The sequence below is a fragment of the Rhinolophus sinicus genome, linkage group LG06 (assembly GCF_036562045.2).
Source record: "Rhinolophus sinicus isolate RSC01 linkage group LG06, ASM3656204v1, whole genome shotgun sequence".
Taxonomy (NCBI): domain Eukaryota; kingdom Metazoa; phylum Chordata; class Mammalia; order Chiroptera; family Rhinolophidae; genus Rhinolophus; species Rhinolophus sinicus.
In genome coordinates this window covers 165,571,543-165,591,854 of record NC_133756.1, presented here as the reverse complement: position 1 = coordinate 165,591,854, position 20,312 = coordinate 165,571,543, and the positions used below count along the sequence as shown (strand labels likewise).

General features: G+C 58.4%; 1 protein-coding gene across 1 annotated transcript in view; it reads right to left on the bottom strand.

Moving 5' to 3' along the window:
* The window catches only part of MOB2 (MOB kinase activator 2), a 61,568-nt gene extending 43,199 nt beyond the window's left edge, over positions 1 to 18,369 (bottom strand). Inside the window, exon 1 of the mRNA XM_074336945.1 lies at positions 18,234 to 18,369. Within this exon, the coding sequence (XP_074193046.1) occupies positions 18,234 to 18,250 (17 nt within the window). The 5' untranslated portion in view covers positions 18,251 to 18,369. The remainder of the gene's footprint in view (positions 1 to 18,233) is intronic.
* Positions 18,370 to 20,312: the final 1,943 nt, after the last annotated feature.

Genomic DNA, 20,312 nt, shown 5'->3' with positions numbered 1-20,312 from the left:
AACAAACATTTAGACTGTTACCAGGCCTTGGCTGCCGGGCATAAGCTGCAGAGCACGGGGTGCAGGCGTCTCCTCAGCGATTTCCTGTGGATACAGACCCCGTGGTGGGACTGCTGGGTCGTCTGGTGGCTCTGGTTTTGGTTTCTTGAGGCAGCTCCACACTGTTCCCCAAGGCGGCTCCCACCCACACTGCACGTGGTCCCCTTTCCTCCACGGCCTCCCCACTCTTGTTATCTCGTCGTTTTGATGACAGCCGTCCTGACAGGTGTGGGGTGGGGTCTCACTTGTGGTTTGGGCCGGTTTCCCTGACGAACAGTGATGAGGAGCACCTTTCACGCACCTGTAGGCACTTTGTCTCCTTCGTCTAGTCCAGTCCTCCGCCCACTTCAGGTCCTTTTTATTTTAGATATTAGCCCCTTATCAGACGTGTGGTTTGCAAAGACTTTCTCCCATTCCGCGGGCTGCCTTTCAAGTAGGTGATGGTCTCCTTCGCTGTGAAGGAGCCGTGAGTCTGAGGGAGCCCCACTTGTTTGTTTTTGCTCTTGTTGCCTGTGCTTCTCGTGTCACGTCCCCCAAAACTGCCAAGACCCCTGTCCAGGAGCTGCCCGCCTCTGTTTTCTTCTAGGAGTTTTGGGGTTTCAGGTTGTATGTTCAAGTCTGCATCCATTTCAAGTTCATTTCCGTGGTGTCAGACAGTGGTCCAGTATTTCCAACACCATTTATTGAAGAGAAGGTCCTTTCCCCGTTATACATTCTTGGCTCTGTCGTAAATGAATTGACCACTTACGCCTGGGTTTACTTCTGGGCTCTCGATTCTGATCCATGACCTGCGTGTGATTTCCTGCCAGTATCAAGCTGTTCTGATGACTACGGCCTCGTAGCAGTTTGTGTCAGGAAGTGTGAGGCCCCCAGCTCCGTTCTTCTGTCTCGGGAGAGCTTTGGGGGTCTCTTGTGGGTCCCTACAAGTTTGAGGAATGTTTGTTCTAGTTCTGTGAAAAGTGCAATTTTGATAGGATTGCACCGAACCTGCAGGTTTCCTGGGGCGGCACGGACCTGACATTAACTCTTCTGATCCATGAGCACAGAACCTCTTTCCACTCATCTCTGTCTTCGACGTCTTTCATCAGTACCTTCTACATTTCAGTGAAGAGATCTTTCCTGGCTCAATTTATTCCGAAGTATTCTGTTCTTGTTGATGCTCTTATAAATGGGTTATTTTCTGCATTTCTCCTCCTGACAGACAGAACGAGTACCTGTAAGACGCCTGGGAAGCTGCGCCCTCACGCTGTCTGTGTCTGGGTCCTGAGTCTGGAGCCCAAACGCTCTCGAGTTCACGATCAGCAAAGCCACACAGGCATTAGCTGGGCGGACGGGAGGCAGCGTGACAGCACAGGTCAGGTGTCCTGGCCAAAAGGGCACATGGAGGGCTGACCAGGCTGCAGTGCAACAGGTGACCACGGGTGGGCGTGGGAGGGAGAGGGAGGACTTGGGGTTCATCCCACAGGCACGGGGTCTGAAGGGTCTTTTCTGCAGGACTAGGACACAGTCAGCTCTCTGGTTTCCTGTGGAAGATCTGAGGCAATGAGAAGGACAAATGCCCCAGCCCCAGCCCTAGCCCCGGGTGCCCGCGTCTGGAGAGCTTGGGGACCCAGGAGCCCCGCAAAGCAGGGGCCCTGATGTGCTCATGCCGCCTGTGATGAGCTTCTGAACCAGGTCCTGCAGCCGGACCCATGGGGTGTGCGAGCAGCCAGGACACGGCCTCCCGCATGTGCTGCAGGCCCGGCCACACAAGCCAAAGAGCGGAGTCTTCACCCCAGACCCTGACAAATGCCATTTCAGGGGATGGTTTGTTATTTTCATTAAAAATCAGACTTCTAGGAGAGAAATGACAGAGGAAACTGCAGAGCTGCCTGTGAACAGCTCCCAGCAGGAACACCGTGTTCTCCAGGTCTGAGAGAGCAGGAGTGGCCCCAACTCTCTCCCTTCCACTGTGTTACCAGGAAAAAAGCTGCAGAAAGCACCAACAGGATGGGTGGGGCCACCTGCTGGAGCCACGTCCCGATCCTACATCTGAGCCATCAAGCTGAAAACAAGCCACCAGAGCCGCCTCAAAGCCCGTAGGCCATGCCGGGTGCTGGCCCAACCCCGGCCCTAGTCTGACTGTCTGTCCACCTGGCCTCGCTCCCCAGGGGCAGCCGGCCCGATGGGTGCAGGTGCCAGTTCCCAGAGGCCAACGAATGACAAAGCACAGCCGTGCGCTGCACCCCCCCACCCGGTCAGCCCAGGGCCGGGACCCTTGGAGGCATCAGTGACCAAGCCCTTCACCACACTGCCTGCACCTGTGATGTGGCCACTGAGAGGCTGACACCAGGGTATGGCTGCCTGCAGGAGGGCCCACATCCCCACACAGGTGGAGACTGAGGCTTGGAGCCTGTGGTCACACAGCTGCTGCCGACGGCCCTGTGGCCTCTGACCCACACATGTACTCCCACCAATGCCAGCTCCTAGCCAGCCCGTCCCTTGGTCCTTGCTGCGCTGACCAGAGCAAAGAACGCTGCTCACAAAAGGCGGCGACGCGAGTGGGTGGACGTGGACAGCAGACCCCCAGCCCGCAGGTCGCCCCAACACCACCCTCAGGGCTCAGCCAGCCCATCTGCTTGGAACAGGACGGTGAGCACACCCAGCTGCTCCTCCCAGAGAAAGCCCGGCACGGTGTCCCCATGGAGCAGGACACCGAGGTCTCCGCCTGGGAGGCCAACGCCACTGCCAACGGCCCTGAGCAGGGAGCGCATAGGGAGGGGCCTGCTGGGCGGGGGCGGCCGGGCCCCAGTGCCCGCGAGGCAGCCTCCTGAGTCCACACTGTGCAGTCCCCCCCCCACCGTGGACGTCCACTGTGGGGCCCCGCAGGTCCCAGTCCTCCCACCCGGCCCCACGGCGCAGGGTGGGAATCCAGTGTGTGTGACGGATGTGAGCTCCACAAGGGTCCCGCCGTCAGGGCGGCAGGGCTGTGCCCTCACACAGCCACCTCAGGAGACATCCTGACAACGATTCAGACCTCAGGGGCCAGAAACCACAACTGCTCCTCTACACCACGGCCGGTGAGAAGGAGGCGTCTTGTGAGAAGAAACGGCACACCGCACAGGGCACCCGACAGGAAGTACAGCTGCCCCCACGCCCGCCTTGCTCTGCAGGACCCCTCCCCCCGGGGGGGGGGTCACAGTGAAACATGAGGTGGGACTCACCCACCCGTTGGCCTTGGAGGAAGTACACTGAAGCCAGCAAGGTCACAACAAGATGACACATTTATTTTTACTCAAATTACAAATGCCAGGAACTCACGGCAGAAGTCAGCTGAGCCCAGCATTTCTTCAGCCAAACAGGTAGGAGGCCTTCACTGCAGGAACCACAGAATGTGCTTAAAAACAAGGGTTTTCATCACAGTGCTTTCCTAAGCCCCTGCCCACAGTGGCCACGTCCAGAGAACGGCCTGGGCCTCCCCTCTACCAGCGTAGGAGCGTCAGGCTACATAGAGCATGGCAAACAGCACGCCAAGACCCAAAGCCCCAGGCGGACACCAGTGCCCTCTGGTCACGGCAGCGGGTGCCCTGCTCCCCAGGGGGTGGCGCAGGCCAGGCCGGGCAGGCAGGCAGCAGGGGCGGCCTGCGTGCTCACAGCCATGACCCACAAGACACACTCCCGCATTCCCGGGGGCTTACACACAGCAGTGTCCCTGGCACTGGTAAACCCGACTGCGGTGATGGCACAGCTGCCACACACCAGGTACCTTCCAGAAACCACATCCCAGCCAAAACCACTCTGCAGTGCAGGGGCTGTGAGCCCCCTCCCCAGATCTGGGTGCCGAGCCTCGGAGAGCAGTCACGACCCCGAGACTGCCTGACTTGCAGATGGCACGCCCCGCGGGCACCCAGGCCTCCTTGCCAGTGCCCCTCCGGGGACCAGTGCCTACAGGGCAGATGCCCCACAGCCAGCACTCACCGTGGCCGGCGACCACAGGCAGGCTCGGGTGCCCTAGGCCTGCCTTCTCCTGCCCTGGCCACACCAGGTACGCAGCGGCTACCAGTGGGTCTGGGGAGAGGAGACGAAGCCAGCCCGAAAAGAACGCACTGGTGACCATTTGGGCACAGAGAGCAGGGCGCAGGAAGGCAGCCGGCAGAAAACGCCCTCTTGTGCAAGGAGCGCCATCCCAGGAAACAGTGTTGCCTGCTCTCCTCTCCCGCTGAGGCAGCGGCCCCTGGCTACACCCCACGTCGGTGACTCAGGAAAAGCACGGTGGCCTCAGGCCCTGTGCACCCGAGGTCCCCCGACCCCTGGCCATGTTGTTCGTCCAGGACAAGGGAGCAATGTCACTGAGGGTGCAGATGCCACCATTGGGGGCAAGAAGTAAACGCACTTCTGGAAGGAGGATCCAGGCCCTCGGGGGACGGTTCCTCACTGTACCCCACCAGCAATGAGGGGAAGGGGGGTGAACAGATGGACGCACAGCCTGTGGGTGACCCTCGACCTTTCATTTCTTTTCTGTTCATTCATTGCCTCCAACAGCTAAGAGAACAAAGGCACTGAGAGTGGGAAGAGGGCGGGTAAGGTGAGTGTCCCGTGAGCACAACAGGTGGCAGAGGCCAGGGTGTGTGAGCCGCTGCTCAGATAGTTACCAGCGTCAGTTTACTCAGATTGCTCAGAGCCCTAAGCTACTGCCGTCCACTCGGCCTCCAGGAGGACCAGACTTCATCCATGGCTGCCCCACCTCACTCGGGCATCAGAGGACCCGTGGTCCTTGAGAGGCACTTTGGGAAACACTGCTCTGGGCTCTCCATTCGCCCGCAACAGGGGTTCCTGAGCAGGTCCCGGTGTCAGCGCGAACGGAATTTCTTCCCGACCAAAAGGACTAAATGGTCACACAGCTCTGATTGGTGTGGGGGGTGGGGGCGGTGCTGATGGTGGGAAAGGATGTAAGAGAAAATACAGATGATGAAACGGTCACTCCTCACCCACCAGGAAGGACAAGGGCAGGCACAGAGCCACCAAACTGAGGTCGTGGGGCTCTATGGGCCCAGAAACCCCCCAACCCCCCTCTGCGGTCACTGTCCCATGGCTCCCTCGGTGTCCTGGCGCACACCTGGCCCCTGACCCTTCTGGGTTCCCTGGGCCGGTCCCCGGCACGAGCACACACGGCTTTCTGCCGGGCAGCAGCGTGAATGCAAATGCCCGCGGGAAACAGCCAGGCAGGGGCCACGGAGACAGCCTCCCCTCAGCCGGGTTCTGCCGCCCGTGTCTGTCTCTTTAAGAAAAAGCTCTAAAATCTCCCCCCTCAGGGCCAATACCCTTACAATAGACAGAGCCCAGGCACATGACTGCAGAGGAGGCCTGGGCCCTGCACACTGGCAGCCGCCCTGCCTGGCCTGTGCACATGGCAGATTCGTCCATAAAGGCCCAACAGGCAGCTGGCAACGAGGTGTGAGGTGAGCTGTGCCAGCCGTCGGCATGTGAGTGGCAGAACCTCTCAGGAGGCGCTCTGGCCGCAGGAAGGACCCGGCAGGCCCCCTACGGAGCCCCAGGCCCCTTGTGGCAGCCTCGCTGAGGAAACGCCCTCCCCCCCCAGGAGACAGCCTCAGGACCAATGACAGGGAAGTCCCTGGGGTGGTTGACCCCGGCGCCCGCCTGCCCCAGGCAGCTCACTGCAGGTGCAGAGTGACGGTGCCGCTGGGCCTCCTCTGCTTGTCCGCCTCCTACCAGGGACAGGTGAGACCGGGTCCCCCGGGAGCAGGGGCTCTGTGGGCTCCCTAACGGCACGCCAGCTGCTGGCACAAACGACACGCAGTGGGCGAGCGAATGAATGTCACTGCTGCTACACCGGGGAAACCCTTCAGCGTTTCACCCGGTATTTCGGAGTCCTTCCGAGTAGGCTCTGGGCATCCAGTCTGCCTCGACCTCCCCACGCCTACCCCGCACGCTGGCCCGGCACCAACTGTGCTCCTGCCCCTCCCGGGCCTCAGAGATGACACCGCACTGGCTCCAAAGGACTCAGTCATTAGGAACAAACACATGCGCATCTGCTCTGGTGGCTGTGGGTCCGGCCCCCAGGTGGCCCCCGAAACACACGGCTCCCCAGTGTACCCCAGCCCAGAACACAAGGGCTAACGCTGCATGCCAGCAGCACTCTAAGGGCAGGAAACAGGTGACAGTGACAATGTGAAGTGACATGCAGACGACAGCCCGACAGTGAGCGCTCAGTGAGGACAGAGAGGGAAGGCGGCTGGGGGCGGGGAGAGGAGGAGCACAGAGCACCTGACCCACAGCCGGCCTCACCACTGCCACCGGCCCCTCCTGCCACTGCCACGCTGGCAACCTGGCAAACACTGCGTGTGGGGGGAGGGGAGGAGGAGAGGGACAACTGCCCCTGGCTGTTTCCCAGAGGGAATTACAAACGGAAATGAGCTCCCCCCACCCCCCCACACCCGGGCTGGTGCCAAGCCCCATCTCGCCAGGGGACAAGGGCCCCCTCCACAACTGCCCAGTGCTCAGGCTGCCCACGGAACCCACAGTCACCTGCGGGGAAGGTTACTACTCAGCTCACTCAGCAGAGGAGGAAACCGAGGCCGGGGCGGTGGACAGGCTGCGTGCGAGGCTGCGGAGTCGGTCTTCGAACCCTAAGCCGTGCAGCGCCTTCTGTGCACAAAGGGCAGTGCATCTGGGCTACCTCACCTGCCACCTGCTGAAAGGCTGCGTTAACATGGACACAGGCTCACGGTCACAGCAGACCCGGCGTCCCCACCCGTGTCCATGTCCGCCAGTGGAACTGCCAGCAATCCTCCCCTCCCACCAGGTGAGACCCCTCCATGGAGAGGCAGTCGGTCCACCGCCAGCACCCCCGACCCCCCAGTCAGCGCAACTATGAGACTTGTCTGATACTGGGCAGTGGCAGAAGGAACGCCCAGCGTCCGGCAGCTTCCTCTGTGGCTCTCCTGCTGGAGCGAGGCCACGTCGGGAGCCTAGAGCCACGTGTCCCAAGTGTGGTCCAGGGGCGCCAGGGCTCCCCAAGAACCTTTTGGGGGCCTCAAAGTAAAGACCCCCCTCATAATAACATGCAGACGTCACTGGTCTTTCCCGCCCATGTGCTCCCCAGTGTACACAGGGCTTTCCAGGAGTTACGTGACCCCCCAAATCACAGCAGGAGGAGCATGAGCAGACGTCAGGGTCCAGCTCATGAGAGCTGCAAAACACAATGACGTTCTTCTCCCTTGTTTTCACTCTGCAAAATACAATTTTTAATTTTAAAATACTATGTCAACATATGCTGGCTTTATTATCCTTTTTAAGTGAATTAAAGAATTTTTATAATTTCTAAAATGGTAAATACCGATAGTCACAACCCATACAAACCATGTAGTTTTTCAGAAGGTAACGGGGTTCTGAGGCCAACAAGCTGACGACCCTGCTCTGGACTGGTGTGAGCCCACGCAGAGAGAGGCTGCGTGGGGGAACTGAGGCTCCAATTCGGCCATGAGAGGCCATGGTCCTCGTCTGGAGCCTGTAAGTTCTGGGGTTGATTTTGCAGCAAAAGACACGTCCCCAAGCCCCCACCGGGCAAATTGCAAAGCAGGGGCGGTGAGGCACAAGTATGAGGCTCAGTGGGGCCCAGCCCGCGAGCCGCCAGGGACAATGTGGGCCCCACACCTGCACCCCGGCCACGCGCCCACGCCGATGCCCACGCTGCTGCCCGCTGGCCGCTCGGTGAGGCTGGGCGAGCTGCGCTAACAGGCAGGTGTATCACACACTGCGGGGCTGACAGGGCCACTCCAGCACGGCTCTGCACACAGGGTCCAACACAGAGCTAGGAAAAGGCTATGAGCGCAGTAACACTTCCAACCTAACATTCCAGAGGCTTCTTAACTTTATACTGTGTGTCTTTTTAACATCAAACCCTGTTACTCAGGACACGGCTGTATTATCTGTTTGTTTGAACACACGATACTCCACGAGGCAATGCTACTCGGAACGCAGCCCTGCCTGGCCACGTGTCCTCTGTCCTCAGAATCTATCCCAACATTTGCACACGCGTGTGCGCTCCCACACGGACGGCGTTGTAGCGGAGCCCAGGTGCTTGTACTAACAGTTCTTTTCCTTAGTGGCCGTCAACACAGTGTTTTTGAGGTTCGTCTGCTCCTGCTGCCTTCTAGGGTCTGCTCCCCACCTTACCCAGTGACCAGGAGACAATTTAAATGAGCTCCCACTGGTTAAATTTGGGACAATCCAGTCACTGAAAGTAGGAAAGACTATAATCGATGGTAAAATACCGGATGAATAAAAATTCACGAGTCCTTGGTGATATGGGGGGACAGTCTTCTTTCTAAAATGCAACGAGTCACCCCCACCCCCACCCCCCCAACAAGTTCCATCACCTTTCCAGGTCTGAGCTCAAATGCCATTTCAAAGAGCCTTCTAGAACCCCGAAATAAAAAATGGCCGTCCCTCTCCTGGCTGGCATCCCGCCCACTGCCGTACGCCCACCCGTACTCCTTGCCCGCCTTCAGCAGACGGCAGCGGCTCGCTGAGAGCTCAGAACGGTGCCCGGGCAAGTGGGCACCCGCACGTCAGACGTCAGCGTCTCGGCTCACACTCTACCCCGCAGCACGTCCACGACAAGCTGCCTCAGCGCACGTGCCCCAGAACCCACCGCGGCTGGCCCTCGGGGCGTGCTGGAGGCCCCGGTGCAGCTCCCCGCCAGCAGCGCCCCGAGCCCAGGGCTGCACATAATTAGACCTGACACAGAGCAGCCGCACCCGAGCTCATCTCACACCCCTGAGCTCACTGCCAGGCCTGCCCAGGGGTTCAGACATCTGGCTCCCTTGGAGCCGCCTGGCACGGGCATCCTTCCCACAGTCGGGCAGAGTGGGGGCTGGGCACTCAGTGGGTGCAATGCAGGCCAAATGGGGGGGGGCTGCAGGGGGCACCAGACCCTGGGGGCGCACAGTCTGCTGGCCTGGGGCCAGTGCAGTGCGAAGGCTGGAGGGGAGGCGTCTGTCCACCGCAGGGGAAAGACGGCGGGACCGCCTGCTCTCCAGCTCGCTCTCCAACCGGGAAGCCGTGTGCCTCTGTGGGAGAGGTCTGCCTTCACGCACACTAAACACTGACCCAAAATCGCCACTCCCCTGTGACCCAATACAGCGGCAACTTTCCCAACAAGCAAAAAGGTGAGAGTGGTACCTACACCTCCCGTAATGCCTGGGATGTATGTGCAAACACTGCAGGTCGGGAGGGCCTGGATACGCCACCCCCGCAGCTGTGCACCTCAGCTGCACTGGCACGAGGACGAGAAAGCAGAAGGTGACAACGCGAGTGCAGCACAGCCAAAAGCGACGCGGCTCCACTCAAAACAGTACCCAGCTCACACATGGCCATGACGCCCGCTAGCCGCCGCCCCCTCTTCTCTTTAAGCGTCACACTTTATCCTGAGGTTTCACGCCCTCCTACGTCCATGTGCCAGGCCCCGTCCTGCAGAGGCCGGGGCCCCAGCGGTGTGCCCCCGCCAGGAGAAGTCCTGTGGGAAGGACACACGGACCCCATGAGGACGGAGGCCAAGGGAGCCCTGACAGGCAGACAGGAGCAGCTCGCACCACCTCCTCTTCCCGGCTGGGCCCACACAGCAGGCAGAACAGGACCCAGAAGTCACCGTCAGGGACCACGACCACCTCCCTGAGTCACAGGCCCGACTCCAACACAGACGGCACCTCGCCAAGGCCACCACACCTGGACTCAGCGCCCGCATGTGCCCTGCGAGAGTGAGCACGACACCGAGGGTGTGGGGTGTGGGCGAGTCTAAGTTTCCAGGGGCGCTGCCCGGATGACAGGAAATGCTGGGACAATGGGAACACCGCCACTGGGGTCCCCACCAAGGTGGCCTCCAATACCCACGTTCCCAAACCAGGCGAGCACAGCAGAGACCATGGCTCCCTCCCCAAGAGTGTTGTAGAGCTGACAGCAGCCTCATGCACCAAGGGCACCCCTCCCAAGCCACTACTAGCTCTTGACAACAAGGTCGGGGGCCAGACCCCAATGTGGTGGGGCTTTTCCAGGATCCTGGAGAAGAGGCCTGGGAAGCAAGCACCAGGCGGTCACACTTGGTGGCGAGAATGCCAGGACAGAGGCCAGAAGCGGGAGGAGGCTGACGAGGGCCAACTGCAGCCCTCAGGAGCTGCTGCTCATCTCAAAAGCACAAGCCAGGAGCAAGGGGGGCCCCAGCGCAGCCCCGTCCACCACACCCACACCCCTGCAGCCCTGCCCACCACGGCCACACCTCCCCCCTTTCCCCACCCCCCACACACCGAATCCCCCTGTCCACTGCCTGGCAGAGCCTCTCACATCCTGCCTGTCTCCTGCCAGCAGCACAGCTTCAAGGACACTTGGTGCAAGGGTTCCCAGTAGACACTCCAAGCAGGAGGGCAAATGAGAAAACATGCTGCTGGGTGTCCAGGAGCAGGCGCTGGTTACAAAGGGCTCCAGTCGCCCCTGATCTCTGTAGGGCTCTGAATGCAACACGGGCCCCAGGCAGCACGAAGGCAAACCCAGGCCCAGAGGACGGCCTGGGTGGAGCCCCTGTGGCAGTGGCTGCTCCTGGAAGTGGTCCCCAAGCCACCGCTTCCCCGGGGCCGTAGGCTGGAGGGCAGATTCTGCGCTCAGGCCTCTGTGCCCTGCACACGCCCATGCCTGTTCTCGGCCACAGTCTCAGCCTCCATTCCACCTGGCAAATCCCCGTGCATGCTCCCCGACGCCACGGCTGAGCTCGTGCTGTGAGCCGCTGGCTCCACCTCGTCTTTGCAGCGTCCACAGCCTCCCCCTCAGCCTGAGAAGGCAGAACCTGTGTCTTCTCATCTTGGAGCTCTGATCGCTGCCACAGGGTGGGGACCACGCCAGACAGGGACGGAGGTCGGGACCTGGAGGTCTCCGCAGCTGAGGACGTGGCCCCAGAAAAGGCCGGGTCACAGCAGCACTGCTCAGATCAGCGAGCAGCAGGGACCATCCAGACGTCCACGGACAAGCCAAGTACGAGTATGCACGTCTCCATAAACGGAGCAGCGCTCAACAATAAAAAGGACAGACTGTTGACACACGCAGTGACACGATGCACTTTTAAAACGTGACACCAAGTGAACCACTCACAAAAGACCACATGTTGTGATTCCACTTACACGAAATGCCCAGAAGAGGCAAACCTCCCCAGACAGAAAGTAAATGAGAGGGTGCCCAGGGCTGGGGGCGGGAATGGGAGTGACTGCTGATGGGCACCCGGGTTCTTTGGGGGATGATGACAATGTTCTCAAATTAAACCCTGGCGATGGTTACACAACGCTGTAATTTCCCTAAAAATTACTTAATTGTACACTTAAAGCAAGTAAACTTTGTGGTATGTAAATTATACCTCAATGAGACTGATAAAAAAAGCCTAGAGACTCGGGCGAGTTCAGTCTGGGTCTCCCCATAATCAGACCCGGCTGTCTGTCACCAGCAACACCCTCCCGTGAGGCCAAGTGCCAGGAAAAACAAAGCCATCGACAACCAAGATGGCGCAGCAGGTAAATGCTGTGCTTACCTTCTCTCACACCCACATCAAAATTAAACTAATCTACAAAACAACCATTATTCAGAATCGCCTAAAATCAAGCTGAACTGAAGCCTTTCAACTACGGGCTGGTCGGAAGGTCAGAGACCCGGCACGGGCTGGTCCCACACCCAGGTGGGACCATAAAGATCGGGTGGCGTATTTCGGCTGTGGGGGTCCCCCCATCCCTTAGAGGAGTGAGCGATCCCAGCCCCAGCCCAGGGTTCCAGTGCCGGGGAGAGAGGTCCCCATAATTTTCAGCTGTGAAAACCAGCGGAGATGGTGGCTGAGTGAGACGGGGCGGCTGCACTCACAGGGGCTCCTCTTAAAGGGACTGCGCGCGCACTTACCACCAACGGAGTCACGCGCTCTGAGCGCCAGCGCTGGGGCAGCAGCTGGAGGGCAGCAGCGGCAAATGGTGGGGAACTGAGTTGTCTGGCTTGGGACGGGGGCTGGACAGGCGGCTTTCTCCTGGACGGGGAAGCTGGTGGAGGTCACTATTTCTTTGTTGAGCCCTCCCCCTTCCCAGTGTGTGAACACAGGCGGCCGCCATTTCTGAATCTCGCAGTTCGTTAACCTCGTCCTGGCGATTCGAGACCCCACCTCGCTTAACTTTCAGGCACACCAGGCTGCTTCCAGTGGCTTTTTCGTGTAGACTGCCTGCCTTGGCTCAAGATACAGACTCTCCTAGGGTCTCTCAAAGGTGCAGAGAACCCAGACAAGCAGCATCTGGCTTGAGCATGTCCTGTGCCTCTGGCTGAGCAGCTCTAAGCCCGACACTAGCGGCAGGCGGCCTTGGTTCGCGGCCTGGCCTCTCAAGGCGCTTCCAAGCACAGCATGGGCAGCAGATACCTGTGGATTTCTTTCTGGCTCCCGCTAGGTGACCCCAGGTGGGACACGGGCTGTGGCTGAAGTGGACCTACAGTGGATCCCCTCCTAGGTGGTCCTGGGCTGGTGCCCCAGTTCCAAGCTTCAAAACGAGCTGGAGCATCACCCAGCCGCCTCCTAGAACAACACACCCAAGGGGCGGATTGAGCAGGCACCAGAGTCCTGCTGAGGCAGATCCTGCTCCGTAGGATCAGCCCCTGCACAACAACCCTTCCACTGTAGTCAAGGCCAGTCCTCACAACCAGTGAGCCCAAGGGTCAGTCCCTCACACTGATGTGCAATTATCAACCAAGGCTCAACTACAAGAGGAGGGCACACACAACCCACACAAGGGACGCACCTGGAGCACCCAGCTCAGGTGACCAGAAAGACTGTGCCACTGAGCCCCACAGCACACCTACTACATGAGGCCACTCTGCTAAGACCAGAAGACATAGCAGCCCTACTAATACATAGAAACAAACACAGGGAGGCAGCCAAAATGGGGAGACAAAGAAACACATGCCACATAAACTAACAGAACAAAGCTCCAGAAAAAGAACTAAGCGAAATGGAGGCAAGCACTCTACCAGACAGAGTTCCTAACACTGGTTATAAGAATGCTCAGTGATCTTATAAAAATGGAGATGGAAACCATGAAAAAGAACCAGTCGGAAATAAAGGCTACAATAACGGAAATGAAGACTATATTACAGGGAATCAACAGTAGATTAGATGAAGCAGAGGATCCAAACAGTGATGTGGAAGATAAGGTAGCAGCAAACACCCAACCAGAACAGCAAAAAGGAAAAAGAATCTAAATAATTGAGGAGAGTTTAAGGGCCTCCAGGACAACATCAAGCATACCAACATTCACATTATAGGGGTATCAGAAGGAGAAGAGAGAGAGCAAGGAATTGAAAGCCTAGTTGAAGAAATAATGACAGAAAACTTCCCTAACCTGATGAAGGAAATGGACATACAAGCCCAGGAAGCACAGAGAGTCCCAAACAAGATAAACCCAAAGACGCCCAAACCAAGACACGTCATAGTTAAAATGCCAAAGGTTAAAGACAAAGAGAGAATCTTAAACGCAACAAGAGAAAAGCAGTTAGTTACATACAGGAGAGCCCCCATAAGACTAGCAGCTGATTTCTCACAGAAACTTTGCAGGCAAGAAGGGAGTGGCAGGAAATATTCCAAGTGATGAAAAGCAATGACATACAACCAAGATTACTCTACCCAGCAAGGCTGTGATTAAGAATCGAAGGACAGATAAGGAGCTTCCCAGACAAGAAAAAGCTGAGGGAGTTTATCACCACCAAACCAGTATTACAAGGAATCTTCGAGTGGCTTCTTTAAGATGGGAGGGGGGTTAAGGATGGGTGAAAGCAGAAGGGATTAAAAAGTACAAATTGGTTGTTACACACACAGTAGTCACGGGGACGTAGGTTATAGCGTAAGGAATACAGTCAACAATATTGTAATAACTAGGTATGGTGCCAGATAGGTACTAGGTCTATCAGGGTGACAGATGGGAATGAGGCGGGGGTCAGGGTGAAAAACCTGAAGACTTTAAGAAATACAAATTGATAGCTAATACAGTGGGGAATACAATCAACAATGTGGTAAAGCTCACGTAAGGTTCCAGATGGGCACTGGACGTATCAGGGGGATCAAGTCACAGACTGTGTAGGTGACCACTGTGCTATACACCTGAAGCTGAAGTAGAATAATATTGAATGTCAACTGTAACTACATATATAGGTACATACAGTCACGCGATGAGGAGTACAACACAGTCTATGGTATTGTAATAGTTATATGAGATGTCAGAAGGGTGGTAGCTTCAGGGTGGGTTATCACTTTATGAGGGCTTTAAAGGTCTAACTCTTACGTTGCTTTGTACACCTGAAACTAATAAAAATAAATTAAAAAAATAAAAAGCCATGCGCATGGGTGGCTCAGTTGCTAAGAGCGCGAGCTCTGGGCAACGGGGCTGCCGGTTCGATTCCCACATGGGCCAGCGAGCTGCGCCCTCCACAACTAAGATTGAAAGGACAACAACTTGACTTGGAAAAAGTCCTGGAAGTACACACTGTTCCCCAATAAAGTCCTATTCCCCAATTAAAAAAAGAAAGCCATCACCACCCCTCAAACACCTGTGGACAAAGGTACATGGATGCGGGCACCAGGGTTTCTCCTTCACCACGCAGGGTTCCTGAAGGCAGAACCACACAGGCCAGAAAGCCCGCGGACAGTTGGCAAACACTGTCACCAGGCCGAGGGCTCCACTGGCCCGGCACTGTGCTGACATTCCATCGCCAACACTGTGGGCCCAGGAAGCTCTGCACCCCACCTCATCTGCTGCTTGGAGAAGGGCAGGAGGGTGCTGCTGTCAAGGCACCATGTGGCCCAAGGAAGGGGACCCCAGGCTGCAGGCCCAGAATGGAGGGCGGGCACATCCCTGCAAACCTCACCCAAGGCCCCACCCAGGGCCAGTGGTGGGGAGGGGCCCATGTGCTCCCCACCAGTCAGAGGAGGAAGAGCGTTTCCTCTTCTGCATTCCCAGAGGCTGGGAAGCTTCTGGATTGCACTCTCTGTTGGGTAAAATTTACACTGCACTTTCCTTGTCCACTCACAATGCCCGTTGCCCCGAGGACAAGACACCAGTCTTCCCCCAACTGCAAACCCTGCGCAGGAGGCCCTCGTGTCGTCGCAGACCTCCTGGGACCTGACCTAGCTCCTGCCGCTTCTCCTCTGGGGCTGGCTTCTTTCCCAATGGCAAGGCTGCCACCATGTCATTGGCTGTCCAGAATGGAGAGCCAAGGACTAAAGAGGCTCAGACACAAGCAGTGGTGACCCCCTGTGAAGAGGAAATTACTATACACCTACTTCAACGACCAGCTTAATGCAAGCAGAGAAAACAAACATGCAATGAAACGCGCGGACACAAGCTACACATCGCAAAACTCTTGCCCAAATAAGTGCCAGCAGACTCCAGCAGCAAGTCCTGACATGCTGGCGTTATTTCTGGCTTCTGAGCAGGTTTCCTGCAGGACCTCCCTTTCCTGAAAGCAGCAGGGAGAGCTGACGATAAGGCCGCCACATTACTCAGCAAAGTCCTTTCAGTGACAGGGAGATGGTTTCACTGGCACATCTGTAAAACATTCTGGTTATGACAGTGACACAGGGGAAGAAGGGACCATTATTTGCCACTGCAGTCCAGTCCATGCTCTGTCACTTGAGATGAACTGATGCAAAGAAACGCTTTCTTAGAAAAGAATAAACAACACTCAAAACATAAGAAAGAAAGTCATATTCCAAACCACCTGGTTGACACTGAATGGTGTGCATTAGTAAAACCAGCAACAAAGAGTAAAAAACACATTTCCTGATGTCTGCCAAGCTGAAACCCAGGTAAAGGATTAACGGCCAAGTCACGCCCCAGTACTGAGCACACGAAGGGGTCCAGCCCTGCAAGCTCACTGCTGGCTGGCCCTCCATGCGAGGGCAGGGCTACTGGGGAGCGGGCCAGAGTGGGAGACCAGAGAGGGCGAGTCTGGGGTCTCTGTGGCTGTTAGTCCAGGCCTCAGCCTCTTCTGTTTAAGAGCAGACACTCAGTAAGCGTGTGGGAGGGTAAGAGGGGCACGTGGGCCCGCCCAGCTCACTGTCCTATGACATCACCTTGAAAACAAGCTCTTGAGGAAGATGAGTACTTGACAACCGAAACTATACCACTCTTTGTAAAGGTGGGGGGAGTCACAGTTAAAGACTTATGAAAGAATGAGAGAACTCATGACTTATTTACAAGGCCCAATACGCAGCCCACTAAACTTAAAAACATACACATACAACCAATCTGCATCCTGACCCTTCGGAGAGCTCCAGTGTCCTTCTGGAACTGACCATTGTATCGCCGCCAGACGGCAACAGCTCCAGGCCACAGCCCTTCAGAGGCGCCCTCCTCCAGCACCTGGACCAGCGCCCCAGAACGTGCCCCGCCGACCTGACCCTGAGCACCGCTGCCTGCCAAAGAGAAGCAGTCCCTTCTAAGCCTGAGTGTGGTTAGTTCCTGGATATTCACAATGGTGACAGGAGAGTCCATCAAGCACAGACGTCACTCAGTCTACAACACTGACTGCTGGTCACTTTCCAGGCACGGAGTACCTGCTTCTTACGGACAGACAAGTACACGCAGCTGCTCCCTCCGCAACGCAGCTGGCAGGCTGGTCCTTCCCACACCAGCACTGTGAGTTCAACCCTCCAATCAACAGCTTTCTTCCCTGAAACAAGCTCCCTGCGAGGCCACTTGCCTCCAACACAGGTCCTCCCAATACAGGCAGAAAGCAAGCGTCTACCATTCGAAACAAAGCAAACACAGCTGCCTGCCCTCCACTACCGGGGCCGGGGCCGTGGGCTACAAAGGCCTCCTACAAACATCCCTCCCTGCTGACAGCAGCCAACACACACACCAGTGCCAAGCGCTGCGCAAACATTTTCCCCCATCACCTCAGTTTCTCCTCCCACCACCCCTCACTGCAAGTAGCACAATTTCCATTTTGCAGACGGCTTCTAAAAAGCAAGCAGGTCTGGAGAGGTGAAGTGGTCACCTAAAGTCACACACACAGCTAACAAGCAGCAGGGCCGGGGGGCAATGCTGCCTCTCCAAGAAGCCAGCCGGCCGGCCCGGCCTGGGACTGGCCCCCTGCATCACCCACCCGCTGCGCAAGCCCTGCGCTCCGGCTCCACGCACACCCACAACCGTGGGCACTTCTCTCTGGCCCCTCCATGCATCCCTCAAGCTGCTTGTCCCTCGTGGCGTCCCCCTTCCCTAGACTGTCCCCAACCTGCAGGTAAAGGAGGATCCCAGCCATGTGCTTGGTTATCCAACAGCACCCTCCACTCCGCCCTAATCCTGCAAGGGCCTGACAGACACCGACACCACAGGTACATAGACTTTCCGCCCCCCTTCCAGGACTACAGCGTCCGGACGAGCCCTTCCCGGGGCCGAGGCCGACGGCAACACGACCCCACGCCCACCCGAGCCCGGCCGGCCTGACGGGAGCAGGGGGCTGCTACCACCAGCGCTGGGACGAGATGGCGGACCCCGCTACGGGGTGGAGCGGGCCTGCCCTTCCTACTCCTCAGAAAGAAAACAGTGTCAACCCATCGCTTTAGCCCCAACGACTTTCTGAAGACGACGTGACGTGTCAGCCTGTTTCTCTCATTTCCAGCCAGCGAAGCACAGAAGCCACCGGGAGGAAAGCCCAGCCCGCCGCTGCCGGCGCGACGCTTCCTTCCTCCCCGCCCGCCGCGCCCTCCCCGCCCGCCGCGCGGCCCGCTGCCCTCGCCACCCGAGCCCCGCGCACGGGCGAGCAGAGCGGGTCCCTCTGCTCTTAAGGAGCTATTCTCTCCCGGCGTCAAAGCGACTTGTTCCAGCAGCAAGTTCCCCGCAGCGACCGACGAGCCCAGACGCCCAACATCCGCCGCGAGGTGTGGCCGGGTGACCTGCGCCGGCGCCCGGGGCTGGGCGGCGTGGCGCGGGCGCCGGTCCTGGCCAGCCCGCTCCCGGCCCCGGCGCCCCGCTCCCGGCCCCGGCGCCCCGCTCCCGGCCCCGCGGAGACGCCGCTCGCCGGCCCAGCCCGCTCCGCCCGCACCGGACGCCCTTGACCGGTGCTGCCCGCGGCACGGCCCGCGGCGCGTCCCGCGACCCCGGCCCCCCGCCCAGTCGCCCGGCCGCCCGACTCACCCCATGAGCCAGTCCATGGCTGCGCGGGGCCCGCCGCGCCCGCTGCCCGACACTCTCGGCCCTCAGCCCGCGGCGGCGGCAGCGGCAGCGGCCGGAAGTAAACACTCACTCGCACACTCCCACACGCGCGCCGCGGGCGCCGCCGGAAGTGACGCGAGCGCGCCGCCTGCTGGGAATTGTAGTCCCGGCGGCCCAGCTGGTCGGGTGCCCGCCCTGCCGGACCCTCCCGGAACCGGCACCGTGCTGTCTCCTCACACCCGGGCAGCGCCCCCACTCCCGCACTGTCCACTCACACCCTGGGACTGACCTCTGCGCCCAGTCTGTCTCCTGCCGCCCGGACACCCTGCCCTGTACCCCCACGCCCGGCCGCCCCCTCGCGCCGGAGGGAAGCAGCCCTCCCCAACGCTCCGAGGAGCCCCTCGGCCCTCCCCTCCTCCAGGTGCCCTGCGGCCACGTCGCTTTCTCTCCAGGCTCAGAAGTCTCAAGTGTCAGGCAGGGCCCTCAGTTGCCATCAACAGGAAGGTCGAAGGTGAAGAGCACCTTATGGACGGAGTTTAGGGAGCTCACTGCGCTGCCAGGAGAGTTGGCGAGATGGAGAACTTGCAGACCTTGCGCTGCTCACAGTGGCCTCCTCTGTGACTCTGAGCCCTACTCTCCTGCCGTCCCCCATAGCGGAGACCAGCAAGTGGAACCTTCGACCCTAGCCTCCCTGGCTGCAGAAGGGGGCCCGGGACATGCTCTGGTCAATGAGATAAACCTGAAGTCCGCCGGGGAGGCCTCCCTCCCGCATGAAAGGACGAGCGTCCGGCAGAGAGCAGCTGGGGCTTCTGCTTCTGCAGGGGCACGATGCCTGGAGGCACAAGAGCCCTCTTGGGACCATGACCATGGAAGCCACTGGCTCAAAACGAGGAACACAAGCCAGAGCTTGGGACTTGATTGCCTCTCACAGAGCTGCAGTGCCAGCCCCAGGCTGCCTTCCTCCCGGGTTCTTGATGTGTGAGAAATGTAGACCCTTCCTACCGGATGTGTGAGCCACAGAACTGGGATGAAGACCATCACTGCTGCCACTGCCAGTGCCCAAAACCAATAACCCGGTTGGCAACGCTGGGAATGCCGCACTGGAGCAGGGGGAGGACTGGCTGGAATGGATTCTGTGCAGCCCCTGCCCCCAGCCCAAAGTTGGCAGGTGCTGCGGATGGCAAACCTACGTCAGTGGCCTGCAGCAGGCTGCACGAGAGGCTGGCAGCTTCTAGGTCGAGAGGTGGGCCGTCTGCTAAGGATGGGATTCCTAGGGAGGAAGGGCAGACCCCCGAGCTTGCTGTTTCATACTAACACGCCAGTATCCCCCCACCTACACTTCCAAACTTGACCACCAACAACCACCTGAGATAAAAAGTGAGCAGAGACCAAGGGAAGAAGAGAAAGCTCCGTTTCATACATTATGTCTCAGAAAGGAAGGACCTGCAGACACACACAGGGTGTTTCTCACCACAACTGACTTCCTCTCCCTGCCTATGTTCACTTTGTCTTTAGCCAGCCCTCCCAGGTTGCACCTCTGGCCTAGTACAGTGACCCAAACCACCATTCCTGAGGAATCCGAGCCTTGGTGACCCTGCCAGCATCTGGCTGCTATAATCGTCCATTAACTGTCACCATGGACTGGCTAGTCCTAGGAGGCGCTTCAGGCAGTCCCTCAGATTCCGCCCATCTTCCTCCCCACCCCATTGTGTACCAGTAATCCTGTGTCCCCTGCGTGGTCTGGGATTTGGATCCCAGCTCTGCCACTTACTGGCTGAGTGACTTGGACAACTTGCTTAATGTCCCTGTGTCTCAGTTTCTTTATTAGTAAATGAGAATAATGTTGCCAGACGTCTCATAAGAAACTTCACGAGGTCACAGGTGCAGGCTGAAGGTGGGGAAGCAGGGAGGTGTGACTGGGCATATCGGGAGTGTGCCCACCTGTTTGTGCAGCTTCCCTGTGCTCAAGGTCACCCCCCCCCCCCGTCCTCTTGACGTTGGCATATGGCTACACACACCACACTTCGTGGTTTCATGTCACTCAGTCTGCAATGGGCAGCT